The sequence below is a fragment of the Chlorella variabilis genome, assembly GCF_000147415.1.
Source record: "Chlorella variabilis unplaced genomic scaffold CHLNCscaffold_7, whole genome shotgun sequence".
In the NCBI taxonomy this organism is placed as follows: domain Eukaryota; kingdom Viridiplantae; phylum Chlorophyta; class Trebouxiophyceae; order Chlorellales; family Chlorellaceae; genus Chlorella; species Chlorella variabilis.
Window position 1 is genome coordinate 360947 of NW_005435081.1, and position 27608 is coordinate 388554.

Sequence of the window (27608 nt, forward strand, 5' to 3'; positions counted from 1 at the left end):
CTTCGGGCCAGGGCAGGGCAGTGTCAGCACCGAGCGTGCCTGCCTGCCTGACGTGCGCCATGCTGCGCCACGCTGGCACGCTGCAGGGCACCGTGGGCATGAGCGGGGAGCAGGTGCTGCTGTTTGCGCTGGCCGGCGGCCTCGACGGCGGCAGCTTCACGCGCACAGACGTGGGCGCGGAGCGGGCCACGGACCGTCTCAAGCAGCTGCTGCTGGTGAGGCAGCCGGCCCTGGGCGCCCTGCTGGAGGGCCACGGGGAGAGGCACCGGTGTAGTCGCACCTGCAGCCTGCTCCGCTGATCGTCAGGGAGGCAGCGGTGTCGCTCACTGTGTCCTGCCCGTCTGTGCAGGTGTATGGCGGCTGGCCTGCGGTGGCGTCGGCTCTGGCGCAGCACCCCGAGGCGCTGGGCATGTCGTGGCAGGCGCTGGGCGGCCTGCTGGGCGACCCGCGGCAGCGCCACGCCTGGCGCCTGGCGGCGGGCATGAGCGCCGCGGAGCTCGCGCCGGAGGAGGATGCGGAGCAGCGGGGGCGCGGTCTGCTGCTGAGCCTGGGCGTGGCTCCCCAGGCGACGGCTCAGGACCTGACGGCGCAGAGCTGGCAGAGCCTGCCTGCTTTCCAGCCGCCCGAGCAAGCCCAGCCCTAGGCTGCAGCAGGGTTGCCTGGGGCTTCTTCTGCCCACCCGCTTTCGATGCCATCACCCGACTTGGTCGGCCTCTGTTGATTGGCTAAATTCGCGTGCCCTGCTGCATCATTTGCCAACATGTATGACTGACATTCGAGGGGAATGTTTACATTGAGCATGATTGCTTCTCCGCGGTATAATATGTAACAAACCGACAGGCGAGCAACGAGAGGGGTCCCTGGCGTTGTCTGATGCGCCACGTCAGAAGCCGATGGCACATTTGGCGTGCAGCCAGCGGCTACGCCTCTTGCTCATGCTTGTTAGCGTGTGCCGCAGCCAGCCTGGATGGCACTTGCAGCATCAGCCTCGCCGGTACTGAAGCTTCAGGGGCACCTTGCCCGTAGCCGCCGGGATGGCCCTGCCGTCCAGGGCTTCGAACGCCGCCTGCGCATCCTCCACGCGCCGGTAGTTGACAAAAGCATACTGCACAGGAAGGGAGGGAGGCCGAGCGTTGCACACAGGCTCGTGCTCATGGGTGACAGACCCCCACTCCACACACACACACACATACAACTGGGCAGGCGGTAACAGGCGAGCCGCACCCAGGGCCACCAGGCACCGCCACCAACCTTGTCTGGCCTGTCATTGGTTGCCTCCCGAAGCTCGCAGTCATAGATCGCGCCGTATCTGCGGGAACGCGCGGCACAGCACAGGACACCTAGGCAATGGGTGGACGGCAGCGACGGGCTGCGCAGCCGGGCAGCACAGAGGGCAGGCGAGTGCCGCATGACAGGGCAGGACGGCGGCAGCAGGGCAGGAAGAAGGCAGCTGGTGTGCTCACTTGCTGAAAATGCTGGCGATGCCTTGGTGGTTCACCCACGGGGCCAGACGCCCCACAAACAGCGTGGCGGTCGGGGTGGCGCTGAACCGCAGCCGGTTTGTGTCTGGCGGCGGCTCTGCATGTTTGGTGGCAGTCCTGCTGTAGGGCTCACGCGGGGCTCGAAAATCTGCCCAAACAAGCTCATTGGGGTTTAGCGGCGGCACCTGCGCAGCAAAGCACGGCGAGGGCGCAGCTCGGGTGGCCAGCTTGCAACATACAGCAGAACTCCTGGCGAGCAGGGCAACCCCATGGCACCGCTCCCGCTGGCGGCCCCCTGCTGTCCTCGACCCGGCGGCTTCCAAGGCCAGCCCTGCACCTCACCAGCCTGCGGTGCAGCGCCCGGACCGCCGCCTCGGCAGCGCTCGCGTCCCGAAAATGCACAAAGGCGTACGGCTTGCCAGCAAAGGTGAGGCACTCCTGCACGAACCCAAACCTGCAGCCACGCCAGCGGACGCAATGAACTGGGGCTGGAGCGCAGGGTCTGCTTGTCGGCAGCGGCAGGGACGGCACAGCACAGCAGGCGCAGCCCAGCAGGATGCGGCAGTCCCGCATGCGGCAGCCATGCAGCGGGTGTATGCTGACCCAGCACCGCGCCACTCACTGCTTGAAGAAGGCCTGCGCCGTGTGCCGCTTTAAGCCGAGCGAGACGTTGGTGACCACAATGCGCGGGTTGCTCCCAGCCGCGCCAGCCGCGCCAGCTGGTACCGAGCTGGGCCCGCCGCTGCGGGGTGTGCGGATCTGCTGCCAGCCCGCGTCGCCGACACTCTCAGAGCCGTCGAACGACAAGGACGGGCTGTGGCCACCCTCCCGGCTGCCAGCATCATGCTGCCAGCCGTCCTCTCCCTCCTGCTCCTCCTGCTCCTCCTCCTCCCAGAATTGCTGGTCGCCGCCAGCGGTGGCCACCTGATGCTGCATTTGGAGCTGCAGAGAACGAAGCTCCGCCTCTATCGCGGCGGCTCCGCCTACAGCGCCGCTGCCATAGCCAGGTGCAACACCCGGGCCTTTTGTCACGGTGATGGCGTCGCCTGTGCTCGAGTGACCCAAACTGTGGGGCTCCAAGTCGGTGCCAACAGCCTCCCAGCTGCTGGGGTCGGGGACGGCGACATGCTGGCTCGCCACAGTCCCCACAGGCTGCGCTTTGATGCCTTCAAACAACCCAGCGGGAGGCGCCAAAGGGATCGGCAGCGGTACTGTGGCAGCGGGCGGCGGCGGCAGCTGCGGGAGGGCCACGGGAGCCGACGGGGAAGCGGGAGGCGACAAGCCGTCCAGCAACTGCCCAGGGGCAGGGTGAGGAGGTTGGAGGCGACGCCGCCTGCAGGGCGGGGCGGGCAGAGCAGGGCGCGCCCCACCTGGTGCCCAACGTAGCGTCGCACCCCAGGATGCGTGTCGTTGGCCACAACGGGATTCTAACAGGCCACCCGATAGAGGGTAGAGTCCCAACGCCTCGGCCACTTCGGAAGCGGAGGCTTGCGGCAACACGATTAACGCGTTCCCGGCCCCCCGAGCGCCTCTGCTGGATATCAGTATGCGCTGAATGGAGCCAAACTGCCCGATGACCACCGCCAAGTCGTCCACCGACGCCCCGGAGGGCACCCCCTCCACCTCCACCGCCCCTAGAAGGACTGCCATGGATGGCGCAGACGTTGCAGTGGTGAGGGAGGTGGAAGGAGCAAACAGGCAGGCAAGTACATCGGCCCGCCTGGCGACGCCATGCCCAGCGCAGCGCCGGCGCCGGGCGGTCTACCCGACCTCCTCTATCTTTTGCCAGCCTTTTGGCCGCCATTTATCCAAGCCACTGCACATCAAACAGCCTGGTGGACGCTCCCATGCCCCCATGCAGCACCAACAGCTGCATGCCACGCCGGGTGGACGGGGGGCGGGGGGCGCTGTGACGGGCAGCGCTCAAATGGAACGGCCAGTTGCGTCTCAACTCCTCCCACCTCCACGGCTCTCTGCTGCCCGAAAGGCAAGCTTGTGCCGTTGTCACACAGCGGCAAGCATCGTCAAGGTAAGTGCATGAGGCTCAGACCCAGCCAGCGCAGGCGGGCGGGGCGGTTAAGGACACTCGTGCGACAGACTGCTGCATGGGCGGGCCCTGCCCGATGGGTCTTGGCACTGCCAGGCGGCTGTGCATCGCCCGGGGCTGGCTAGGGCTGCGCAGCAGCCGGAGCAGCGCTCAGGCGCCGGCACTCGGCCTTGTGCAGTGTCATGGGGAGCGGCCGACCGGGGGACAGGGTGAGGCCCAACCCGTCCCACCTGGCCCTGGGCCAGCTCCAACAACCGTGTCTGTTGTCCAGCCACAGAGACACAAGACGGCAGAGACGAGGAGCCCTGTCTGAGTAGATCGAACCCCTGCTTTCCAGCAGGAAAATGAGCCGGCTCAAGACTGCCAACCCTGCCAGTTTGCTCTACGCCTGCTGGTGGACCTGGGCGACAACCTCGGCAGCTTGTGAGGGCTGCAGACTGAAGACTGGGGGAGCGCTTGAGCTGCGCAGCGAGGTGAGGCTCGGGCCCCTGGGCTGGGCTGATCACCAGCTAGTGGGGCAGAGTCGAAAGGGCGTGGAGGATCCAGGGCGCTGCCGGCGTCACCCCGCCCGTCACCGCCTGCCGTTCAAATTTTGGGGTCCACAACAGCTCTGCTGCCGGCGACTACGGCATGCGCAAGTGGCGCCTTCTCATGTTGCTGCTGCAGGCCTGACGCCTATAGGCCTAGATAAGCCTGGCACCGATCGCCTCTTGTAAAGGCAGGCGGGCGACATGCAGCCTCCTGTACAGCAGCGCGCGGCGGCGCGAGTCGGCTTTGCCGACCTGCCCGATTCGGCAGTGGCTCAGATCTTCGGCTGCATCGGCTTGCAGCAGAGGTGAGCTGCTGCCAAGGTTGCATCATGCGGGTGCTGCCGCGCGCTGTGGTGCCAGCACCCACGACGCCGCTCCTTGGAAGTGCCATGCTGCAGGCACAAGGCCATCCCGCTCGTGTGCTGCCGCTGGTCGCGGGTGGTCAACGCCCCTCACCTCCTGCGCGTGGTCAGCGTCACGCTGCACACAGGCGACCCAGCGCTCTTCTTTAGCTCGCTGTCGCTTGGCGAGTGGCTGGTGAAGCATGCGGCCGGCCACGTTCGGGAGCTGGAGCTCGACCTGGGCAGCGATGCCACCCTGTGCTGCTACCTGCAAGGCGACCTGACTGCCGCTCTGACTGCCGGCCTGGTTGCCTGCGGCATAGCCGGGCTGGAGCGCCTGCAGCTGGACTTGTGCAGGCTGCCCTTTAGGCTCTCCAATGCTTTCACGGCGGCCATCAGCGGCCTGAGGCATCTGTGCATCAGGGCAGACGGCGAGCAGCTGATCGCAGAGCCTGGAGCACTTCGCAGCTTGCCGCTCCTCAAGTCGCTGGAGCTTACCTCCTATGATCCAGAGGGCCTGCTTCTGACAGATCAGGAGCGCCTGCCCCTTCACCTGACTAGACTGTTCTTGGGTGGTCATTCTAACCCATACCTGCCTCCTCAGGTGGGTGCTGGTGCTTTCAGCATGTGGTGATTCAGCTGGTGGTTCAGACTTTCTCAGCAGTGCACCTTGGCACATACCTGCTTGTTTAATGTGTGGACAGGTACAGGAAACAATAATTCTCGCCATGCCCTAAGTACTTTGACTGCCTTGCAGCTGGCTGCTGTCGCTGGATTGCGTGAAGTGGCACTGCACGCCTGCGAACACGTCGCCGATGGTTTCGGCACGCTGTCCTCCTTGAGCGCCCTTACCTCCCTGACCCAGACCCTCTGCAGCCACCTGCCAGCTCACCTATCGCTGCTGGTGCCGCTGAAACGCTTGCACATCCGGCGCAGCGGCAGTGGTGGCACAGCAGAGGAGGCAGCCATCGCTGTCGACGGCATCAGCAAACTGACCCAGCTGACCAGCCTGACCCTGGGCTACCTGCCGCTGCCAGGCCCTCCAGACTCGCTGAAAGGCCTGTCGGAGCTGCAGAGCTTCACTTGGAGGAGTGAGGAGGTGGCCAGCCGGGGTTTTCCTTTCGGGCGTTGGCTGGGCAACCTGCATTCGCTGCAGTCATCGGCCTCTCAAGTGCTACACAGCAGTATCATATTAGGAGCTGCAGCTTTGGAAGATGGACCTGCTTGATTTGGAGTTCCTGGAGCCCTCGGCGGAGGCCAGCCTCATGCGCTGGCTGGCGCGACACCCCTCCCTGACAGATGTCTGCCTGCACCGCGAGCAGCCCTTCTCCCACGAGGTTGTGCGAGCGCTCCTGGAGTCCAGGCTCGCCAACCCACACCTCAACATCGTTATCCAGAAGTGTTAGATATGGATGCCATCAAGGGCAGTCTATCCTCTGCAAGTTTGACTGCGTCAGCACGCCGACGTGCCGTCCTGCCTTGCTCCCAGTGCTGCTGTGTCGTAATGCATTTTAGTGCCTGATCTGTTCTCCCTTGCTTGTGCATCTGCTTCACTGGTCACAAAATGTTAAGATCATGAGTCGATGAATCCAAGGGAACCCGGCTGGCAGGAGAGGTGCAACCGCTGATGGCAGAAGAGTGTGTGGCGGCAGCGCCCCCGTGCTATCATGCCCTTCCATCAGCAGCCATGCTGGTGGCCGCCGCCTGTTCCTTGGTCTGTTCAAGCCACTGCTCCCTTAGCCCCGTCATTACTGCCTGTCATCTGCCGGCGCCGGCCTGGCCAGGTCAGCACACAGGTCCATCGCGCTGATGACCTCTCCTCCAGCTCGCTGTGCCTCTTCAGCTCCCGCCTCCTCCCCTTCCAGCTCCCAGTCAGCACTTTTGGCCCCCGCGTCGCTGCCTGCATCGCTGCTGGCTGCTGAGGCCTCGGCATCAGCCTCAGGGGCCTCTGCCCCTGCCGCAGCTGGTGCTGGCTCGGCAGCTGCATCATCCGCTGGGTCAGCTTCATCCCCCACCGGCTGGCCAGCTCCTTCCAGCAGCTGCACCTCTGAGCCTCCTCCGAACATGAGGCTGGCTGATGCACGGCCCGTCAGCTGCACCTGCTCCGCGCTGTCTGCTGCCGTAACCGCCGCGGCGCTGCGCTCGCCCTGGCCGCAAGCCTGAGACGCGGCCTCGTCGGCGTCTGCTGCTGCGGCAGCACTATGCTCGCCCGCCGGCTCGGGCCCGTCCTGCGGCTGAGCACCGCCACAGCCAGCTGCGCAGCAGCCGGGCTCCTCCTCAGCGGCGGCAGCAGCGGAGCGGTCTGCAGGCTGCCCGCTGCCAGGGCCGGCATCCCCACAAAAGGAAGCGCCAGGGAGCAGCAGGGCCAGGCCCTGGGCCGTATGCTCTAGTAGGCTCTGCTGGACGATCAAGAGCCCCGCCTGCTCCAGCTCCTCGGCAGATGTGCCCTGGGCACCTGGCACGGCAGGCGGCATCAGGGGCATGGCTGTGACCTGCTCGCCAGGCCCATCTGCGCTGACCGCAGCCTGCTGCTGCACCAGAGTGGCATCCTCCAGCTGCCGCAGGGGCGCAGCCTGGGCATCGTCCACGGCGGCATCCCCAGCTGTGAGCAGCAGCTCTGGTGGCGCTGTCGGGCCCTCCTCCTCCTCCTCCCCATCCTGTGCCGTGCTGTCCACTGCATCCACAATCTGCGCTGGAGCTGTTGGCTGCTCTGCAGGCCCCTCTGCTGATGCACCCTCTGCCGCCAGCAGCAGCTGTGGTGGAGCACACTCCGTTGCGGCCGCATCAGTGATCTCCGCATACCCCAGCTCGGGCGCCGTGGCCACCTCATCTGCCGCCTCTTCGGCTGCCGCCTCACAGGCCTCTTGTGGCTCGTCATCCTTCCCTGTCACCTCACCTGCCTGCTGCTCTGCCTCCTGTGCCGCCTCCTCCTCCCCTGCCGCCGGGCCTGCCTGCTGCTCCGCCTCCTGTGCTGCCTTCCCCTCCTCTCCAGCCGGCTGGTCTGCCTGCTGCTCTGCTGCTGCCTCAGCCACCGCCTTGCTCAGCACAAACGCTGCAATCTCTTCTGGCAGCATTGACAGTCGCAGGGGCCGAGAAGCGGTTGCAGGCCTCTCTTCTGGCAACTGCCCTGCTGCAGCGCCATTGACAGTCACCCAGGCATCGGCTGGCGCCGGCAGCTGCAGGGCAGGCTCTTCCTCTGCTGTGCTTAGGCTGCCGCCTGCTGCGCCTGGAAGCTGCGGCACCTCCTCTGCCTCTGCCTTTGTGACCGCGGCCGACACAGCCACTTTGGCCACCGCCGCCGCCAATGCCGCTGCCTTGTCTGTTTCGAAGGCTGCAATCTCCTCCGGCAGCAGCACCAGGCGCAGCGCTGGGGCAAAGGAGCCTGCCGAGAAGAGCGCTTCAGGAGTCTCAGCCTCCTGGAGCGCCTCTGCCGCCTCTGCTGCTGCCCCTGCTGCCGCTGGTGCTGACCCGGCCGCTTCTGGCGGTGCCGCCAACGCTTCTGGCAGCTGCGGCGCATCCAGCTGCTCCACAGTTGCTTCCCCCACTGCCTCCTCTGCAGGTGCGGCCTCTGCCAACGGGGCACACTCTGAATGCGGCTGCTCAGCATCTGGGCTCAGGGTGGCTGCCGACCCTGCGGCCACCATCAGGGCGGCCAGCGCATCCGCTGCAGGGATCCCATCCGAGCCAGCTGGCCCCTGGCTGCTGCCCTCTGCAGATGGGGCCTCCAGCGGCAAGGAAGAGCTGGCGCTGCGGCAGCCGTCGATGCTGCTGGCCACTTGAGCGCCTGATGCTCCTTCTGCACCTGCCTCGTCTGCTGCTTGTGCAGGCTCTGGGCCGCTCACGCTGCCCTCCCTCGTCTCCCGCAGCGGGCCTTGCGGTACTCCTGGTGCCGCCTCTTCTGTCTCATCCTCTGCTCCGCCGGCAGCCTTCTCTTCAAACAGCGCCGCTGCCTCTGCCTCCACCAGCGCCAGGACAGCAGGTGCTGCCTCTTCGGCCGCCTGCACATCTGCGCTTGCCTCTACCGCCTCCGCCACCTCCAGCTGCAGCTCTGGGGCTGGCCCTTGCCCTTCGCCGCCAGCAGCACTTGCAGTGGGGCTGGCCGTGGGCTGCCGCCATTCTTGCGCTGGGCTGCCCGCAGGCTCCTCGTCATGCAGCTCCTCTTCCCAGGCCGCATCCCCCACAGGAGACCCCCCGGGGCTTCCAGCACCAGCGCTGCCTGCTCTGGCACACGCCTGGCATCCAGCAGCCAGTGGTACACCATCCTCGGATCGCGCTGCTGCCAGGCGTGCTTCATACGCCGCGGCATGCTCCTCCACACCCCGCTCCCAGCTCCGGGAGGTGGAGGGGGACTGGCGAGGGGCGGGGGTGCTGTCTGCCAGCCGCCGCCTGCCGGCCTCCTTGGCAGCATCAAGCGGGCTCAGCAGCCTGCCGCCAGTGGCCTTGGTGGCCTGCAGGCATCCACATACAACGCAGCCAGCTGGCTCAGCTTGGCTTGGCGTGCAGGTGAGGTGCTGAGCGCGGCATCAGCAGGCAGCCACACCACAGAGGACCTCCGCGCCAGCCTCACCTTGATATGCGAGTAGGCCTGATCCACAAGCCGTGCCGCCTCAGCTTCCCGCTTCTCCCGCCAGCCCAGCCGCCCCGAGCCCAGCCGCGGCAGGCCCGGCTGCGCCCGGGTGGCGGCGCTGGCGCCGCCCAGAGCGCCGGGGCTGAATGCCTGCTGGCTCTCCAGCCCCGCCTGCATCGTGCTGATGCCAGACAGCGAGCTGATGCTGGCTGTTGTCTGGCCCACGGCTGCCGCCAGGCCGGCCGAGGCGGGGAACACGGGGCGGGCAGCCAGCCTGCGCAGCGACGCGGCGCGGGCGGGCGGCAGGGTGGCAGCGTGCGCCTGCTTCAACGACGGCAGGTGCTGCGCACGCTGCGCCGCCAGCTGGCGCTCCCTGGCGGCCGCCTCCTGGCGCCTGCAGGGGCCAGAGGGGCAGCTGGGGTGGAAGGTGATATTTTGTGGGGATGCAAAGCCTAGCCTGCTCGTGAGTTGAACAGGGTTATCCGCTGGCATCTGCTGGCAGCTGTTCGAACAGCCAGGCCATGCCATGCCCAGCGCCAGCGGCCCACCCTGCCTGGCTGGCCTCGACCCCACCTGCGGTGCTCCTGGATCTTGTCGGCGGCGCTGGCCTCCAGCCTGTGCACAAGGTAGGTCTCCCGCTTCGCCTCCCTGGCCGCCAGGGCATCCTCCAGCTGGGCAAAGCGCCGCTCCTGAGGCAGCGGCACACACAGAGCCACACGCAGAGCCAGCACAGTCAGTCGGAAGTGGAGGAAGGCAGGCGGATGAATTGGCACAGGCAGCTGCCGTGGCACGCCGACAGCTGCTGCCAGGTGGGACCAAGGTTTGCCCCTCCACTGGAGCGAGGTGCGGACCCGCAGCTCCAAGGTTAGCCACGCAGCACCTCACCTGAGCATCCACCAGCTCCTCCTCCCGCTCCTGCCACAGCTGCCGCTCCTGCTGCTCCAGCCACGCGGGGCCCGTGGCCGACCGGCCAGGCGAGCGGCCCGGCGGGGCCTCGCTCGCGCCGCCGCCGCCGTAGGCCGAGTGCGGCGAGGTGCTGAACTTGGGTGCGAAGCTCTCGGCGGTGCCGTTGCGCGCATAGTGGCTGCGCAGCGCACCGATGAACGAGGCCTCGGCTGCAGCGCGTGGGAGAGGTGTACGGGTGTGTGGGCAAGAAGGGAGCGAGTGAGATGGGGGTGGTGGGGTTAGCTGGAGGTGGCGATGCCACACTCCGGGCAAGGTGGCCAGGCTGCCAGGCCACACTTGCATGTAAGAGCTGGTAGGTGGGCCCAGCAGTCCTCACCTTCCCCCTTGTCAAGCATCACGGTGCCGGGGGTCTGCCGGGGCCGCTCCCCTCCTCCCCTGCTGCCAGACGCGGCGGTTGCGGGGGAGTGCCGCTGGCTGGCGCTGCCCCACGTGGAGCGCGCCTGCCCAGCGCCTCGCCTGGGGCTGCCCCGTGGGCCGGCCCGGCTGCTGGGCCCTCCCACGGGGCGCGCCGAGGCTGCTGCATCCAGCAGACCGCCATCGAGAGTGACGGTGTGGAGCTTTGGCAGCGCGCCGCCTCCCGCCCTGGCGGCAGCGCTGCCGCCGCTTCCTTGCGCTCCCGATGCTGCAAGTCCGCTCATTTCGAAGCGGTCTCGGCTGGCTTCTGAGGGCTCAATTCGCGACAATGCAGGCCCGCGTTGGGCAGGGGCGCGCGTTTCGCAGGAGTTGACCAAAACAGGGTTTGGGTGCTGGGGCCCTGCTGCCAATGCATGCGTCTGTTGGACAGCAAAATTGGATTGCGGGCAGCGACAAAAGGACGTGAGGTGTGCTGATGTGCTGTGCTGTGCTGTGCAGACTGTGAAATACTGAACCGCAGGGATCATCATCCAAGACCTCTACCCTGCACTTCCCTGCTTTGTGTGAAGGCAGACGGAGCCTAATGGCCTCGCTAGGCCCCCTCGCACACATGGCGATCACCACTTGCTGCGTCTCCCCTCCCATCATTCCAGCAGACAGAGTACAGAGACAGTGTGCACGCGATGGCGCCGAGTCGGCTGCAGCAGCGCCCTGCTCTGGCCAGTGTGCAGTGCCGCTCCGGTGCTGCCACCGGCTACCAGCGACCCGTATGCCGCCCTGTCCATATGCCGCCCTCTCCGCTGTGTCGTTATAGGGGGCTTCGTTACAGGGGATTGCCACAGGCGTGCGGCGTCAAAAAGCTTCCCTGCGCTACAGGGGGCGCGATGCCCAGGCCGGTCAACGGGCGGCTCTGTGCCAATGCGATGGGCGAGCGATGGGCGCCGGGGGGTGCATGGGTTCTCACGTGAGGGGAGAAGATGGAAAGGGAAAAGCAGACACAGGGACACAGGGACAGGTTACGGCTGAAGCGTGCGCCCGCAGCCTGGCAGGCGTTACTGCGGCAGTGCGGCGCGCGGCTGAGAGCAAGTCTACATTAGAAGCAGCTGCATTGGGGGCCGAATTAATGTTCCAAGTTGGGTTGGGTTGTGGGGAGGAGGGTCCAAAAGGCGGGCGTTGCAGCGGCAATCAATACGGGGCCGCGCCCGGGCTTGGGCGGCGGACAAAAACAGTTCGTGGTGGGCAGAGAGGGTGGGGACGGCGGGCGGGCGTGGGCCAGCAGCAGCCGCTGCCTGCCCTGGCAGGACTGAAGGGGGGGCTGCTGCGGCTGCCGCAGACGCGGAGCAGGAAAGAATGTATGTATGTGTGTGTGGCAGCCGGCCACGGACGAGGATGCGGTGCCAAAAGGGTCACGGGGAGACAGGGACAAGCTCAAAAGGGTGTCAGGGAGGGGCAGAACAAAGGTTGGCAGTACTGCGAGTAGCGCTCAGGGGGTACAGGGTACATGCACAGTGAATCAACAAGGGGGGTCGCTCTCATTCGTTTCATATTGTAGCAATGCCGGCCCCAAGCAAGGGGAGCGGCAGGGGGAGGCAGGGGGGGGCGCGTGGGCTGCCCCGCGTCTCGCTCAACAAGGGGGGAGGCTGATGGGCCAAAGCACCGGGCCGCCTGGGCTGGCCAGGCACGGCGGTGCAGGCCGCGGGTGCGCCGGCTCAGGGCGAGGCGGTGCCCGTGGACCAGCCGCCGCGCTTGGCGCCGCCGTAGCTGGGCAGGCTGGAGGCGCTGCTGTGCACGGGGCGGCGCAGCGGCTTGCCCGCCGCGCCGGCGCCCTGCTGGCGCGCCAGCTGGCGGCGCAGCACCTGGCGCTCCTTGTGGCCCAGCAGGCCGTTGATGGTGTACATGCTGTAGGTGGCCAGGCAGTGCCAGGCTGCGGCAGGGGGGCAGGCGGGCAGGCAGGCAGGCAGGTGGGTGCGTGTGTGTGGGGGTGGCTGAGCAGCAGAGCAACACACGGCTGTACTCGGCTGCTGGGGTTTAGGGTACACCCGAGGCGACCCGCGGCGGCGGCAAGGCCGCAGCAAGGCCCCTGCGCGGCCCCCTGCGCGGCGCTCACCCGCGTGCACAAAGCCGCCGTAGCCGCTGTCCATGACCATGTCCTCCCCGAAGAAAGCGGCCATGCCCAGCAGCGCGGCGGCGTAGTGGCGGTGCAGGTCGGCGCGCACGGCCTGCGCGGCGGGGGGGGAGGGCGCGCGGCAGGCGGTCGGCGGTCAGCCAACGGTGGGCAGGCAGGGCAGGGCAGGCACAGGGGCCGACTCGGGAATGAACGACCCTCCCACACGCCCTGCGCCTTTGCCTGCTTGGGCCACCAGCCCGCACCCCGAGCCAACAGCAAAGCCAAGGAAAGGGCAGGGCAGGGCGGGGCGGCTGCTGCACACACCTTGTTGCCGGCCGCCTGGCGCGCAAACTCGGCCTGCATGATGAGCGTGTTGGCGGCGGAGACGTGGAAGGGGCGGAAGGGCAGCGCCAGCAGCGACAGGTTGGCGGCGCGCCGCACCCCGCAGCTGTCCGCAAACAGCGCCTTGACCTGTGCAGAGCGGGGGGCAAGGGAGGGAGGCGGGAGGGAGGGGCGTCAGGAGGCGGCGTGGGGCATGGTGACACCACGCCGTGGGCACACGAGCGCCTGGAGGCGAGCAGGCAAGGGCGGGCCGAGGAAGGCTGGGCGCAGGCTGCGGAAGGCTGGGCACAGGCTGCGGAAGGCTGCGCAGGCCGCCCCGCCGCCCGCCGGGCTGGGCAGCCAGCCAGGCGGGCGAGGCCGCACCATGGCGGTGCTGGTGTAAGCGATGGTCCAGTAGTCGACCTTGCGGGCGATGCGGCGGGCGCGGCCCGAGGCGGCGTGGTAGGCGGTGGCAGCCACGCCCACCGCCGCCATGCTCAGCGCGTGGTGCCGCCCCTCGGGGGTCAGCCGCTGCCTGCGGGGCGCGGGGAGCCAGGGAGGGCGAGGCAGGTGGGTTAGGGGGCAGGAGGAGAAGGGAGAGCGGGTGGGGAAGGGGAGGGGATGGGCAGGAAGCCAGGGTGTGTGTGCGTGTGCGGTACAGGCGGCGGCGTTTGAATGGGCCGGGACTGGGTTTTAAAAGCGGGGGCAGCGCTTGAAGCGTGGTAGGTTTGCACGCATCCGCTTGCTGTCCCCGCCCAGCCATGCATGACCCCACCTCCCAGGCAGTGTGCAGGAGCAGGCAGGGCTGCGGGGCTAGGGCCAGCAATGCAAGCCCTGGGTGCTAGGTCGGGCTGGGCGCGCGCGCACCTGTGCATGTGCAAGCCGAGGGCCAGGAAGGGCAGGGAGGTCAGTACGTTGGCTGTGCGCTCGCCCCACGTCGCGTCTCCGGGCGCCTCGCCCTGCGGCTGCAGCATGTCGCCGACCCGCAGCGCAAATCCGGCCAGGCGGCTGCGCAGGCTCGCGTCGGTGGCGGTGGCGGCGGCGGCCAGCTCCGGCTGCGAGCCCTGCTGCGGCGGCTGCGAGCCCTGGTCCGCTGCAGCTTCGGGGCCAGTCGCTGTGCCACCCAGCGACCCCTGGGCCTCCAAGCTCTGCAGCTGGCTGTTGAGCCTCGCAGCGGCGCCGTGCTGCCGCACGTGTGGTGGCGGCGCTACGCCGGCGCCCGCAAGGGCAGGCGGCGGCGGCGCGTGGGGGCAGCTGGGGTGGTGCGCGGCGTGCTGCTGGTGGACGCTCATCTGGGCTGTCTGCTGGTGGCGCTGCAGGTTGGCGAGCAGGAGGGCGTTGGCCCCTGGGGTTGCCTCGCCCAGGTCGAAAATGAAGGCCGCTCGTGAGCCCCCCGTGCCGCCGAGGCTCTGCTGAGACGCCATGCCTCGGGGCTGATCAAGGGGGGCGTCGGCTCGCGGGCACCAGCGGTTGTGGTGCAAGTGGGGTGCTCAAGCGTCGCGGAGCGGGTAAACCCGGCGCACAAGGACTGAGATGGGCCGATCAGACGGAAAGACGCAGGCTTTGGAGGCCTGGCATATGCCTGGCGGGGTTCTGCCGCGCTTCGAGGAGTCAGCCTTGCGCAGCACGCAGCATGGACACATTGGCCATTGGACGGCTTCCCTAGGCCCCCGGGGCATTCCAGGAGTCGCAGGGGTATTGGTGGGCCCCACCCAGCCCCGCATCGGCCTCAGCACAGGTTGCCTCGCAACCATGCAGCGATTAAATGAGGGCGGCAGGCAGCAGGCGGAGGCGGCCGTCGCGGAGGCAGTGCGCCGGAAGCTCCAGGTGCGCGCTGCATGGCTTGGGGCGCGGCACATTCCCGTGGCCCCGCCGCCCACCCGGCGCCGCCACTGCCGACCTCACCATGCTCTGCCCGCCGGTCCCCTGTCCCACCCCCCTCGCAGGCCGCCGTGGAGACGGAGCACACGTACCGCCACATCCTGGCCTTCACCGCCTTCATGGCCGCCTACCTGACGGCGCTGTGGCTGCAGGCCGCAGCCTACCGCACCGCCGACGTCGTGGGCACGCTGCGCTCGCTCCTGCTGCCAGGCACGCTGCACCGCCAAAAGGGCGGGCCATGCCGATCAGCGAGCGCCTGGCTCCGGCCTAGAACAGAAAGGCATATTGCACCGGTTCACCACTGGCTTGCCACCACTGCCCCAGCGGCCTGTCCGACCAAGACCTGCCCTCCGTCTGCCTCGCAGGCGGCGCCACCAGCGCCCGGTTTGGCAGCAGCGGTGAGGTGCTGGATTACATCGAGGGCAGGCTGGTGGCGCCGCACTGGCGCGACCCCGTGTGCGGTGACGGCGCCTGCGAGGCGCCCATTGAGTTTGCGGCCTTTGGGAGGTTTGGGTGCAAGTGAGAGAAAGAAAGCGGGGCTGGGCAGCCAGGGCCCTGTGGTGCAGAGCTGTAGTGGGCTGGAAGGATGGCTTGTGCTGTGATTTTGGTTGGCGTCATCTGCAGCGGAAACAGGGGTGCGTGCACCGGGGTGGTGCAGGGCAGACTGCGGCGTCGAGCCAAACACCACCCGCCTCCTCGTCAAGGTGTGTGCCGGCCTGTGCCGCCGCTGCTCATGTACCCGGGTTCAGTGCATACGCTTGACAGCATCTCGCACCCCTCCGCTTCTGCCCCGCGCCGCAGGTTCGCAGCAACTTTGGCGGGCACCCACTGCTGGCGCCGCGCCTGCTGATGGCGGCTGCCCGCTGGAACGTGTGCTTGATGGATGCGGCGCGGCGGCAGCGAGGGGATCCAGACCTCTGCTGGTGGGCGGGCTGCAGCTGCTGGTGGTCGCAGCAGGGCGCATGGCTGACTGTGGCCACACACCATCACTGGAAGCAGCGCATCCCGGCAGGGCGTGCTCCGCCCTCCCACCAGCCTCCCTCAGCTGGGTTCTCCGGCTGCCTGGCAGGTTTGAGCGGGACCAGGTGTTCACAGAGGCAGCTGCCACGCGGCTGGAGACCATGGACGTCATCGATGGCAGCTGGTGAGAGCCCTCGCTCCCTGTCCCCTACCCGCCCAGCGCCGAGCATGGCAGCCATCTGTGGTGTGGCAGTGGTGTGGCAGTGCAGCAGTGCAGCCCTTTCCTGTGCATGCCGCTGGTGCCACAGCAAAGCAGAGCTGGGCTGCCTCCGCCTGCTGTGCTGCTGGCTGGTGCAGGTACGTGGCGGTACAGGGCGACTACGCGGGGCGGGTGCAGGGCGCGGTCTACTCCATGCAGGACCCCGACAACCCCAAGCAGCTCACCCTGCAGGCAGGCCGCTGCCAACCATAGCACCCGATTACCAGAGCCTGGCATTGGCCCCGGCGGGACTGTGATCCCTGCTGAACTGGCCCCGCCTACATACGTTGCTGGCACCGAGGCCTCTTGGTGGATGCTGACTGAACTAGAGCCTGCCTCTTGCTCCCTGTGCAGCCCGACTGGGTGGGTTGCAAGATGCCGCGCCGCAGCCAGCTGCCGGCCATCACCGCCGCCGCAGGTGCTGCCGCTCCCGGCTCCGGACGCAGCCAGAGCGCTGGGCCAGCAGGGGAGTAAGCTGGAGCGGCGGCAGCAGAAGCGTGCACTGCCGTGTCGGTGTGTCGGCATTGTTCCTCACAGACTGACCTAAACTTCTGGTGCAAGGATTTTGAAAAGCAATTGAAGCAAGGCTGTGCACACAACTGTAGGAGAAGGAAGATGCAGCCAGGGCAACAGCGCATGGACGACCGCTTTGTGCATGGCTGAGCAGCAGCTGGCCGGGGGCCTCCTATCTGGCTCTACTTGGCCTTGCTGTGATGGGGATGGTAGTAGGTGACCTTCAGAGGCATCACGCTGATGCCGGGCAGCACCTGCAGGTGGCGCGGCGGCACCGATTTGACCCTCGGGTCACGGAGCGGCTGCAGGCACGCAGCGAGCTGACACATACAGGTGTGCCTCCCGCTGTGCCTCCACCTGCCACCGGCACAGCGATGCATCCTGACTGCGCGCTCGGTGCATGGCACAATCCCAGAGGCACAGCCAGGCATCACCTGCTTGGCCAGCGCCTTCTTGGCACGCACGGAGTCTTCCAAGCTGCGGAAGCGGGCGATGCCCCACTGCACGGCCGCCAGCGCGAAGGGGCGTGCGCCGAGCTTGCAGCTACAGGCATCACGTGGCAGGCAGGGGGCGGGCCAGCAGGCGGGACGCATGCAGCCTCACCTTGTACATGCGGCCGTCGTACGCGGGGCGCTGGGCTGCCTGCAGGTGCTCGATGCTGACGGGCCCAAACCTGCAGGCTGGCGGCGCCCAGGCAGCTCGTCCCACCTGGCGGCCACCGGCTGCCGCACTCAGCAAACACCACGCCACGCGCAGGCATGCAGGCACGATGCAGGCCACGCGAGCAAGCCCCTGCACACACTCTGCAAAGCTAGCTCTCCCTGGTGCACACACTCACTGGGACAGCGCGGCCGCCAGGTCTGCCTTCTCGACTCCCAAGTCAATCCAGCCGATCCACAGCCCCGAGTTGGGCACATCGGGGCTGCCCGTGGCAGCGCCGCCGCCGGCGCCTGCGGGCGGCGAGTGCGGCTGCGGGTGCTGGTGCTGGTGCTGCGGGTGGGGGCGGCGCGCGGGGGCTACGTCCTGCCAGCCGTCGTCATCCTCGTCCTGCTGGCTGCTGCCAGACGGCGCTTGGTACTGCTGCAGGTCATCGGCGTGCTGCTGCAGGTGCAGCTGCAGCTCCCGCATCTCATCCTCCAGCGCAGACAGGCCGCCCTGCGTCCCACCTCCCGCCTCTGCCGCCGCTGGCGCTGCGCCGCTGGTAGCCACCGCCGGCGCTGCCGCCGGAGCCTGCTCCTGCCACGGGCTGCTCTTGGCCAGCAGCGACGACAGGAGGCGGCCCATGTACTGGTCGACCCCCACCTCCTGCAGGCCGGGAACATATAGGGCTACATGCCTCGGCGTGCAGCGGCGGCCCGACAGGCGGCGGCCCGGTGCGGTGCAGCGGCGGCGGCACAGGTGGCGGCCCGGTGCGGCACCTACAGAGCGGCGGCGGCAGCAGTGGCGGCCTGCGGCGCTGATCATGCGTCTCGCCTGCACGTCTAGCAAGCTGGAGCCCATGGGGTACGCGTCCAGGAGGTCCACCGCCTCCGTTGCGGCGGCAGGGTGGCTGTAGGCAACCAGGGCTTGCCCCTCCGCTGCATTGCTATCGTAGCTCAAGATGAGCTGCCGGATGTCGCCCGCCTGGCCGAAGACACTGCGCAGCTCTTCAGCGCTGGTCGAAATGGGAATGCTCGACACCTGAACGGTCGACATGCGATCAATTGCATCACAGTAGACTGTCTCGGTGGGCCAATTGCGTCTGGGTGAGGTGGCGCTGTGACATGGCACGGCAGGCTGGCGCCGCACACTAGGCAACCGCGACGGGCGGCATTCTGGTTCTCTCATGCCATGAGGCAAGGTGTTACAGGGTGCCCACACGTGTCTCACTTAACACGGTAGTGTATCTTCAGCGGGAACTTGCTCAGCTCGTCGACGTACTGAACGGCAGCAGGGGCGGTTGGACTGCGGTCAGCAGGTGTGCGACTCTGCCCGGCACTGGGTGAAGCAGCTGGATCCTCTTGTACGCGCCCACCCACCTGGTGGTTGAGTGCTCCATAGGCCGCCACCGCATCCTGCTGCCTCCGGAACTGGACAATGGCGTACCGCAGCAGCTGCGTGCGCCCCGCCACCTCACCCCGCTCCACCTGCCACTGCAGCAGCGCCCCAAACCTGCGGCACGCAGCGGCAGCCGCAGCGGCGGGAGGGCGAATGGGAAGCAGGTGGAGAGGTGGCAGTTTGCAGCGCAATTCAGGCATGCTTCACTGCGCAGCAGCCCGCAAGCCCCGCCTCGTGAGCTTTCTGGGGCACAGCCATGCATGCTGCTCCGCACCTGCTGAACACCTCTCGCACACGTTCTGCCTGGGTGCCATGCTGGAGGTTGCCCACCCACAGCACCGATGTGGGCGTGTCGCTGATATTTTTCTTGCTGGCGCTGGCGCCGCCGCTACTGCCGGCACGCACCCTCGCCGACGAATCGCTGGCGGGGTAGCTGGGAGCCACAAAGATCACGCCGCTGCTGTTGAGCTCTGGCACCTGCACAGCGCGGTGCAGGCAGCAGGGGGAGCGCCAGCCAGCGGCGGCTCACATCCCGCCATGCGGCAGCCAGGAAGCAGCAGCTGGATGCCCTTCACAGCTCGCAGCACAGCATGCTCTGCACACCCCTACAAGAGTTTCGGTGCGCCGGGGCACGTCCCTGCATACTCCTGCACTGCCGACCTACCAGGGTCTCGTTCAGCGCCTCCAGAGCGGCGGCGGCGCTGGCCCGGCTATCAAACTGCACGTGAGCATACCGCTTGCTCCCCGTCTTGACGACGTGCACCACTCGCCCAAACCTGGACAGGAGGGGAGGCCACAAGGCGGGCTGTGAGCCGCCAAGGGCGGGGTATCCTGAGCAGGAGCTCGCCTGCTGCTGCAGGTGCAAAGGCCGGCCTCAAGGCGCCTCCCCAGCTCAGAAGGCGGGCGCATGCAGCTCACTTTTTGAAGGCCGCTGCCACCTGCGCCTGCGTTGTCTCTGGCGACAGGTTCCGCACCATCAGGCGCCCGCTGTCCAGGCTGGGAACACCGCCAGCGGCCGTCGCCGTGGACGAGCCGCCGCCGCCGCGGGGCCGGCTGCGCGGGCGCTCGCCGCGGCTGCTGCTGCCGGTCCCGACCTCCTGCCACCCGCCGTCATCGCCTCCTCCCTGCGAGCCGCCGCCGGCGTAGGCTGCATGCTGGGCGGGCGGCTGGGCGGGCAGGTCCTGCTGCTCAAGCTCATGCTGCTGCTCCTGCATCTGCCAGTCTGGCTCCCAGTCTCGTGGGTCGTAACTTGGATCCTGCTGCTGCCATCCCTGCTGCCATCCCGACTGCTGCTGCTGCACCTGCTGCTGCTGTGGCAGCGGCTGCTGCCCTTCCCCCGGCTCGTCCTGCTGCCACTCGTGCACAAAGTCTGGCGGCGGTGCTGCACCGGTGCCGCTCAGCTGCTGCTGCTCCTCGAACACAGCAGCCTGCAGCGCTGTGCTGGTCACGCCCTGGTTGTCACGAAATGGGCGGCACGTTGAGGGTTAGTCAAAGCGCTGAGGCTACATGGGAGGTGCACCGCTGGGCTGTGCGGTGCACCACGCAACGGCGCATGGGCATGTGGCGGTGGCGGCGGGCAACCGCCGCCAGCAGCTGGGAACAGGTCGACGCACCTCTGGCCCGTTACTGACAAGCCACTCCTGCACGTCTGGCACCAATTTGACAGAAAGCGTGGCGGCGCCCCAAGGAGAACCGTCCAACAGGTCGCATGCCGCGGCTGCTTCCTCTGCCGAGCCCAGCAGCGCAAGCGCGGTGGCCTGATTGGAGGCGGAGCCTTCCATCACGATGCATACCGCCTGCACTTCGATTATCGCCCGCAGGTCATCGAACGTGGTTGACGCCGGCACCCCCCGCAACTCGATGGCCGCTATCTGCTCCTCCATCAAGTCGGCTGTAGCTCGATGGGCGATGACGCTCAGTGGCTGCAGCGATGGGTGCTGCATGCATGCGGTGCTGCATGCGCTGCCGCCGCCACCTAGGCACCGCGGCGGTCAACTCAACACGCAACATGCAACATGCAACACGCGTCCTCACATGCGCAGCAATTTCATCATGGGTGCTGGCTTCCAGCACTCAGGTGGATCACAAGAAAAGAATGCGTTCACTAGTAGACCTCAAGTGCCAGAAGTTCAAAATTGCCGGACAAGGCCGCCAGCACGCCCACATGCGCTCATTCCCTCTTTCATCTCAGAGGAGGCTGCCAAACAGACGCCCTCACGCGCTCATGCTCTGCTTGATGTCGGTGCTGACCCCGCCGGTGGGGGTGAAGCTCTCGACAAGCGCAGTGGTGCCGGTGATGGACCAGGTCTGGTCCTGCAGCGCGATCAGCCCCTGCTCGTTCAGGTGGTACACAGTGTGGCCTGCAGCAGGGGCAAGGCAAACGTGAAGGTGTGAGTGATGGCCAGCGCCACGCAGACAAGGCATCCAGCCAGCCACGCGCTCGGCACCGGCGGCCAGGGAAAGGGCCCGGCAGGTCCCGCCGCCCACCCAGGAATGGCTCCACCCGCGGGTGCCAGGGGAAGCGCAGGTAGCCGCCCATCTTCCAGTCGGCCTCGATGGTGGTGGGGCTAGTCACGCTGATGCCCACCAGTTGCACGGCAGAGTAGGAGGCATCAAACAGCAGGGTCAGCGCCTGCAGGCACATGGGAGAGGCAGGGAGGCAGGCGCGGGGTTCATAAGAGGCGGGCGGGGGGCAGGCGGTAGGAAGCGGGCGGCAGCAGCGGCAGCTGGCTCTCTGGGCAGTCGGCCGCAGCATGGCGTACAGTGTGCCATCGAGCAGCCGCCGCACCACCCACCCACCTTCATGTAGCGGCTCAGCCCTGCGGTCTCGTTGGTGGGGTCCTTGAACCGGCAGTCGTCTGCGACAGGGGAGGGGCAGGAAAGCAGCGCTTGGCAGCCAGCGACCTCATGCCTCTCTACAGCTAAACCACAGGGTGCGGGTGCAGCCCTGATCTTATTGCTGCCCTGTTGTTATGACTACAAATCTTGAAACAGTTGAGGCAGCAGCCTGCACCACTGCCTCCTGCCAGTGCACTGCCCGCCTCACCTGCAAAGATCTCGGGTGTGAGGTCTCCCGTCACAAAGTACTGCCCCTCCCTGAGGTTGCGCGCCAGGATGTCCTGCAGGAAACAGCGGCAGCGGGGGGCCTCGCCGACACGCTGACACCGCAGGGCGGCAGCAGCAGGCCGCAGGCGGCAGCCCGCCGGCGGGGCCGCGCCACCACAAGCGAGCACCGAGCAGAAGGCAAGCGTGCGAGTGGGTGCCGCCGCCTGCATCAGCCCCAGCAGGGCTTGCCTTGACCTCCTCTGGGCTCAGCCCCACCAGCTTGTCGCCGCCGACTCTCTCCACACGCCCCAGCGGCGCAAGCTCCAGCGCCTCGGCCGCGGGAGGCGCCGCCACGCCGCTTGATGCCACAATGCCGCTGCCTCCGGCCAGGCCAGCCAGCGTGGCTGCTGCAGCCGTGCCCAGCACCTGGCGCCGGCCCATGGCCGGCGGCGCAGCGGGTTCGGCACAGGCGGCAGCGTCTGCCGCCCGCCCCGCCGCGGCCGTCACTGGCCGCCGTGCCGTGGCCCGGCTTTCCACATGCCGTTCACTCCTTGCTTGGCCGCAGCTTAGGAGCCTGGGTGCAGCTGCTATTGCGAGCACCATGGCCGAGCGAGAGGGTTCCTCCTACGAGCCTACAACCAGGCCAACTTCCGGAGCCTGCGGTGCAGTGATCCTACGTCCGTGGAATGCAGGTAACGCATCCCGGGGGGGCGATCGGGATTCGGAGGCGCGACAGCTGCTGCGCCTGCTGCAGCAGGACAGCCGCTGCGGCGGGACGGCGGGTTGCGCATCGTGTGCCAATCCGCTGGATTGCAAAAGTTGCATCGAGAAACGTGTACATTGGTAATAGGGGTAGATGAGCTGCTGCTGAAAGGGAGGAGGAGCAAAAGGGGGAGCGTCAAAACTGGGGCGGCAGCCACGAAGTGCAGCGCGAACCGCGAGAGAAGAACAACAACAGATTGCATTGAGGCATACCAGATAACAACATGCCAGAGCTACCTCGCAGGTCAGGGACGAGCGCCAGGCCGCCGATGCAGGGCAGCCAGTGCCTGGCGCGCTTCTCAGCACCTCTGAACAAAAACCACAACGAGGCAGCAGCCGGCAGTGGCAGCAGCCGGCAGTGGCTGCATAACCAACCCTACTGCACATGCTGCTCGTCGAGCCGCTTCTGGCCCGGCGACAGCGACAGCAGCGCGGCGGCGCCGGCGGGCGCGCGCTTGGCGGCGGCGCCGGCGGGCGCCACCACGCCGCTGGGCGGCGCGGCGATGATGGGCAGCAGGGACACGACGTGGCGGTGGCGCGCCTGGCGGTCGGTGCGGCGCAGGCGGCGCAGCAGCACTGGGACCAGCGCCAGCGTGCCCACCACCAGCAGGAACAGCACATTCCTGGCGCTGTACATGTCTGCCACCGACTGCATGGTGGCCAGGTTGTGCCCCGCCTGCTCCAGGGGACGAGGTGGGGACGTGGGGGAAGGCGCCGAGGCTGGGTAAGTAGGTAAAGTGGGTAGGAGGCCAGCCGGCAGCAGCAAGACAGAGCAGAGTGTGCCTGAACCAGGCGGCCGAGGCAGCACTGGCACCGCGCAGGCAAGCGACGCGGGCGCACAGGCAGCGGAGCGCGGCGGCTGGGAGCCTCGCCTTGACGCTGATGAAGTTGATGGGCAGGTGGCCCACCAGCAGCGCGGTGAGGAAGATGGGGAAGGGCACACCCACTATGGGGCTCACCAGATTGACCACCCAGCTGCAGGCAGGCAGCGGGGTGGGGTTGGGGGGTGGGGTGAGCACGTCGGCAAGGTGAGCACATGCCAAGCCAGCCCCAGCACCGGCTATGCACCAAAAGGGGCAGCCAGCGCAGGGATCCAGCGGCACCCACATGCCGGCAGCAGGTCGGCGCAAACGGCAGCGGCGGGCAGCGCGCACAGCGGCACGCCAGCGCCGGCCGACCTGGGGAAGATGGGTGCTGAGCGGATGAACAGGTTGTAGTTCAGCAGGTTCGTCTGGTGCCGCTTCATCTGCGCACACACAGACCCCGCACACGGGCCACATGTGCTGCTCAGACGCGTGTGTGCACCATGCGATGAGCGCGGTCGCAATGCATGCTGGCCGATCCACAAAGCGCAAGCAAAGAATGCCAGCACCCACACCCCGACCCACCACACACACACGCGCGTGCACACGGTTCAATGCAACATGCACTGCAGCCCCCCGCCACAGAGACCCTCACCTCTGTTGCAAACGCCTGCACCCGGGACGGGAACAGGCCCGCCACCACATCCCGCAGCAGCCAGCGGGACAGCCAGTAGTTGATGCTGGCGCCGCCGCCGTCTGCCGCCGCCGCAAACGCGGTACCCGCTGCGGCCAGAGAGAGAAAGGATGGGTGTCAACACCACAGCGTGCGAATCGTGAGTGCAGGCAGCACTCAGCAGCCGCAGCCTAACCGCCCGCTAGAAATGAAGACACAGGCTTGCCAGCTGGCAGGTCGTGCGCAGCGGGCAGGTCACGAACGCCCACCTGGCAGCGAGTACATGCTGCCGGCCAAAACGTTAATCAGGATGGATCCCGGGATCATGAAGGACTGCGGGCAAGGACAGGCGGAGACAGGCCACAGTTAGCACAGACAGAGTAAGCATGAGACTGGAAACAGCGGTGCCTGCACAATCCCCCAGCTGGCCTTCACAACCCCAGGCAGGCAGCTGGCCAACTGGCCATCGAGCCGGCGCACACACACACCAGCCCGCCCACCTGCAGAAAGAGGTGCGTGGTGCAGAGCAGGGCGGCGACGTGTACCGCATAGTTCCTGCGGTACAGCTCCAGCGTGTGGCGCACGCTGCGCAGCTCGTCAAAGCTGTGCGGTACCGCCAGGCGCAGCTGCTCCGGCTCGCCCTCGGCATTTGCGCCCTGCTGCTTCTCTGCAGGCGGTGATATAGCAGCAGGGAACAGGACCGTTGGGTGTTGCACAGCAGCAGACGCAGAGCCTTGAGCAGCGGCAGATGGCCTGAATGGCCCTGCCGGCATTGCTGTCATGCTGCTGTTGCCACCGATCCATCCCCGAGTGCGGCCCTGCCCCTGTCTGCCCACGTGCCTGCTAGCTGGCTGAGGCTGGGCAGTTGGTAAAAGAGCGCTAGGATGACGGAGAGGGCACAGATGTAGAGCACCGCTAGGATGAGGATGGGGCGCACCCAGGCCAGCGAGCGGATGTAGGCCCAGGCCGCCGGGGTGCGCCGCTCCTTGCTGTCGCCCTCCTTGCCGTCTTCCTGCACCAACAAACAGGCGAGGCAGCTCAGTGGCTGGCGTAAAACTAGCTGGGCGGCGAGCAGCGGTGGGCCGGCGCTGGGGCAGCGTGTGCAGCAGCAGCTGGGCAAGGCCTGGCGAACAAGAAGCCACAAGGATGGACCCTGCAGTGATGAGAGGAGCTGCACAAGTATCGTACGCCACGCACCGCGGGGTTATCGTGCTGCCCGTTGGCGGCTGCCGCCACCGCCTCCACGGCTCCCATGGGCCGCCGCTGGTCACCGGCGCGACCGCGCTCCGCTGAGAACTCTGCAGCGACGCCCTGGCCCGTTCCTGCTGCTCCAGGGCAGCGGGCAGCCCGTTCAGCGCCAAAGGTGGTTGCGCACTTGGTGTAAGGTGGTGGGCAGCACGCTGGTGGGTGCCGGAATCAAGGGCGGCTATCGAGGGTGCCACTAAAGGATAGCCCGCGCCGGCCAAGTGCTGCTCTGAGACTGGCCCGATGCCGCCAGTCCCCGCAGGCGATCACCCCAATGCTCTGGCTCTCCCAATCAATGGGGGGCCACGGTGACGGGCCCGATGGGCTTGGCGGGGCAATGGGATGGGCAGGACAGCAGTACTGGTTGCGAAACGTTCAACAGGGGCGGTATGGGGCATGCGCACCAATCTCGCGTCTCGGATCGCAGCACCCCGGCACGGCGCAGCCGCGCAGCATATGACCGCGGTGCCCGCAGGTCCGGCCCAAGCCAGTTCGCTGAGCAGGAGCCGCCCGGCGTCCCCAGTGGCGGGCTACCGTAGTTCCCAGCTGTGCCAGCACCCCCTGCGCGCCATCGCGGAGCTGCAGAGCGCGGGCACGAGCATGAGCAACCATGTGCTGCTCAAACCCGCTGCCATGGGCGGGGAGACGAGCGACTATCGGATTCAGGCGCCCAACGTGGAGCTGACCAAGGTGGGGTCGGCGGCTGGGCGGCGCCGGGACGCCGCCGGCAGCAGCAGCAACAGGGCACAAGAGCCGTGCTGCGTGCCCTGGCTGCTCGCACCTGGTTGTGCTGGCCGTGCAGGCCCATGCAGCGCGTGCCTGGCAGCATTGCGCCGCGGCCCAGCTGGGTGCAGCCCTCTCGATTGCCCTCCCGCCCTCCACCGCCTCCCAACCCACGTTCCAGCCCTTGCCCTACCCGCCGCGGCGCCACCCTTGCACACGGTTCGCCTCGTGCACAGAGCACGGCGCCGCCCCCACGCCCCCTCCCCCCTGCAGGTTCCGGAGTATTTAAAGAAGGACTGCCTGCTGTTCTACTACCCAGACTGCGAGCAGCTGGCGCGGCGCATCATGGAGTGCAGCGAGGGCACGGTGGAGCTGGCTGAGATCAACTGGAAGTGAGCAGCAGAGCTCAGGCCCGGGCAGCTGCAGCTGCGCCGTGGCGGCGCAAGGGACGCAGCAGCGGCAGCCTGCCAGGGGCGCAGCCGCAGGGGCGAGCGGCGGAGGCGGCAGTCTGGGGGAGTGGACACGTGCCGAGAGCAGCGGAGAGCAGCAGAGGAGGCGGGGCGCCGAGGAAAGGGTACTGCCGGAAGGCGCAGCCAAAGCGCCGTTTGGCGGCCGCGGCCGCAGCCAGCTGAGCGCCCCGCGCCTGCCTCTCCCCGCCCCCCGCCTCCGCCCCGCGGCCCCGCAGGCGCTTTGCCGACGGCTTCCCCAACCTGTTTGTCAAGGACGCGATCCGCATCCGCAACCGCCACGTCGCCTTCCTGGCCTCCTTCCACACCCCGGGGGTCATCTTTGAGCAGATCTCCATCATCTACCAGCTGCCCCGCCTCTTCGTGGGCTCTTTCACCCTCGTCCTGCCCTACTTCCCCACAGGCACAGGTGCGCGGCGCCTGCCGCGCGGCTGCCGGGCGCGGTGGCAGAGCCGCCGGGCGCGGTGCTGGCACTGCCGGCAAGGAGGGACGGCAGGCGTGCACTGCAGCGAGCGCTGGCGCGCCCAGCCAGGCGCCAGTCCACGCACGCACGCGTGCATGCGTTACGCATGCGCCGGCGCCGTGCCAACCGCGCCGCCGCTCCTGCCCCGCCCGCCCTCGTGCAGCGGAGCGCGTGGAGGCTGAGGGCGACGTGGCCACCGCCTTCACCCTGGCCCGCATCATCTCCAACATCCCGCTGGCGAGGGGCGGCCCCGGTGCGCGCTTTCTTAAATTTGTCCTGCCTCACGCCGCACTCTGGCCATGGCGCATGGCGCCTGGGAGCAACGCGGCGGTTGCGTCCCCGTTGCCGCTGATCCCGCGCCGAGCCTCGTGCCCATATGCCCCTGGCCCTCCCTGTCCCGCTCAAGGCCCTCCCGTGACCCGCCCCTGCCCTGCCCGGGTGCTGCGCCCTCTCCCTTACCCCTCTCCCTCCCCCTCCCCACACCCCCTCCCACTCGCAGCCAGCGTGGTGATCTTCGACATCCACGCCCTGCAGGAGCGCTTCTACTTTGGAGACCAGGTGCTGCCGCTGTTCGAGTCGGGCATCCCGCTGCTCAGGTGGGCGCGCCTGTGCCGCCCCAGCCTCGGGCACTGCGTACGTCCTGCCGGGCCTGCCCAGGAGGGGTTTTGTGGCCGGCGCGACGAAGAATGGGCGGCCACAGCTACAGGCCTTTGCTGCGTGCTCTGCAACGCCCGCCCCCGCCCCCGCGCCGCGCCCGCGGGCTGCCAGCTCACCTGCTTCCTTCCTGCCCCCACGCCCCTGCCTGCCCGCCTGCCTGCCTGCCTGCCCGCGCGGCTGCAGGGAGCGGCTGCGGCAGCTGCCCGACGCCTCCAACATCACCATCGCCTACCCCGATGAGGGCGCCTGGAAGCGCTTCCACTACCAGTTTGGGGACTACCCAGAGGTGGGTGGGGTGTGTGCCTTGGTGATTGTGAAGGTGGTGGTGGTGGTGGTGGTGGTGGCGGCGGTGGTTCGACGGAGCGCGGGTGTGCGTCTGGCATGCAGCCGCTGCCCCGGCCGACAC

At 67.8% G+C, this 27608-nt stretch overlaps 8 protein-coding genes across 8 annotated transcripts in view; 2 read left to right on the top strand and 6 right to left on the bottom strand.

Annotated features, from left to right (window-relative positions):
- Window positions 1-982: 982 nt before the first annotated feature.
- On the bottom strand, window positions 983-3131 carry CHLNCDRAFT_144165 (hypothetical protein; the record flags this gene model as incomplete). The annotated part of the gene is made up of 6 exons (XM_005848777.1): window positions 983-1105; window positions 1252-1309; window positions 1464-1666; window positions 1824-1935; window positions 2104-2692; window positions 2921-3131. 6 exons carry the CDS (start codon window positions 3129-3131, stop codon window positions 983-985), a joined length of 1296 nt encoding a protein of 431 aa, XP_005848839.1.
- Window positions 3132-6147: 3016 nt separating this feature from the next.
- CHLNCDRAFT_51510 (hypothetical protein) lies at window positions 6148-10570 on the bottom strand (the record flags this gene model as incomplete). The annotated part of the gene is made up of 5 exons (XM_005848778.1): window positions 6148-8847; window positions 8967-9360; window positions 9540-9655; window positions 9852-10081; window positions 10249-10570. 5 exons carry the CDS (start codon window positions 10568-10570, stop codon window positions 6148-6150), a joined length of 3762 nt encoding a protein of 1253 aa, XP_005848840.1.
- Window positions 10571-11995: 1425 nt separating this feature from the next.
- CHLNCDRAFT_144168 (hypothetical protein) lies at window positions 11996-14138 on the bottom strand (the record flags this gene model as incomplete). Its single annotated transcript, XM_005848779.1, has 5 exons — window positions 11996-12210; window positions 12394-12505; window positions 12718-12864; window positions 13099-13249; window positions 13582-14138. The coding sequence occupies 5 exons, from the start codon at window positions 14136-14138 to the stop codon at window positions 11996-11998; spliced, it is 1182 nt and encodes a 393-aa protein (XP_005848841.1).
- A 328-nt stretch (window positions 14139-14466) lies between these two features.
- Window positions 14467-16027, top strand: CHLNCDRAFT_144169 (hypothetical protein; the record flags this gene model as incomplete). Its single annotated transcript, XM_005848573.1, has 7 exons — window positions 14467-14541; window positions 14661-14737; window positions 14920-15114; window positions 15254-15299; window positions 15397-15518; window positions 15665-15739; window positions 15913-16027. 7 exons carry the CDS (start codon window positions 14467-14469, stop codon window positions 16025-16027), a joined length of 705 nt encoding a protein of 234 aa, XP_005848635.1.
- Window positions 16028-16509: 482 nt separating this feature from the next.
- On the bottom strand, window positions 16510-20247 carry CHLNCDRAFT_144170 (hypothetical protein; the record flags this gene model as incomplete). The annotated part of the gene is made up of 11 exons (XM_005848780.1): window positions 16510-16581; window positions 16762-16827; window positions 16931-17000; window positions 17166-17632; window positions 17807-17981; window positions 18197-18246; window positions 18346-18478; window positions 18639-18841; window positions 19029-19140; window positions 19283-19815; window positions 19978-20247. The coding sequence occupies 11 exons, from the start codon at window positions 20245-20247 to the stop codon at window positions 16510-16512; spliced, it is 2151 nt and encodes a 716-aa protein (XP_005848842.1).
- A 331-nt stretch (window positions 20248-20578) lies between these two features.
- Window positions 20579-21850, bottom strand: CHLNCDRAFT_144171 (hypothetical protein; the record flags this gene model as incomplete). The annotated part of the gene is made up of 5 exons (XM_005848781.1): window positions 20579-20724; window positions 20852-20996; window positions 21164-21222; window positions 21411-21483; window positions 21665-21850. The coding sequence occupies 5 exons, from the start codon at window positions 21848-21850 to the stop codon at window positions 20579-20581; spliced, it is 609 nt and encodes a 202-aa protein (XP_005848843.1).
- Window positions 21851-23040: 1190 nt separating this feature from the next.
- Window positions 23041-24285, bottom strand: CHLNCDRAFT_11380 (hypothetical protein; the record flags this gene model as incomplete). The annotated part of the gene is made up of 5 exons (XM_005848782.1): window positions 23041-23146; window positions 23350-23411; window positions 23624-23757; window positions 23917-23980; window positions 24148-24285. Coding segments are annotated over 5 exons (504 nt in total), but the record flags the coding sequence as incomplete, so codon positions are not given.
- A 1063-nt stretch (window positions 24286-25348) lies between these two features.
- Window positions 25349-27608, top strand: part of CHLNCDRAFT_144173 (hypothetical protein) — a gene marked incomplete at both ends in the record, with an annotated part of 3282 nt that continues 1022 nt past the window's right edge. Inside the window, 6 exons of the mRNA XM_005848574.1 lie at window positions 25349-25582; window positions 25889-26007; window positions 26301-26491; window positions 26709-26798; window positions 27045-27141; window positions 27386-27488. Of these exons, the coding sequence (XP_005848636.1) occupies window positions 25349-25582; window positions 25889-26007; window positions 26301-26491; window positions 26709-26798; window positions 27045-27141; window positions 27386-27488 (834 nt within the window). The remainder of the gene's footprint in view (window positions 25583-25888; window positions 26008-26300; window positions 26492-26708; window positions 26799-27044; window positions 27142-27385; window positions 27489-27608) is intronic.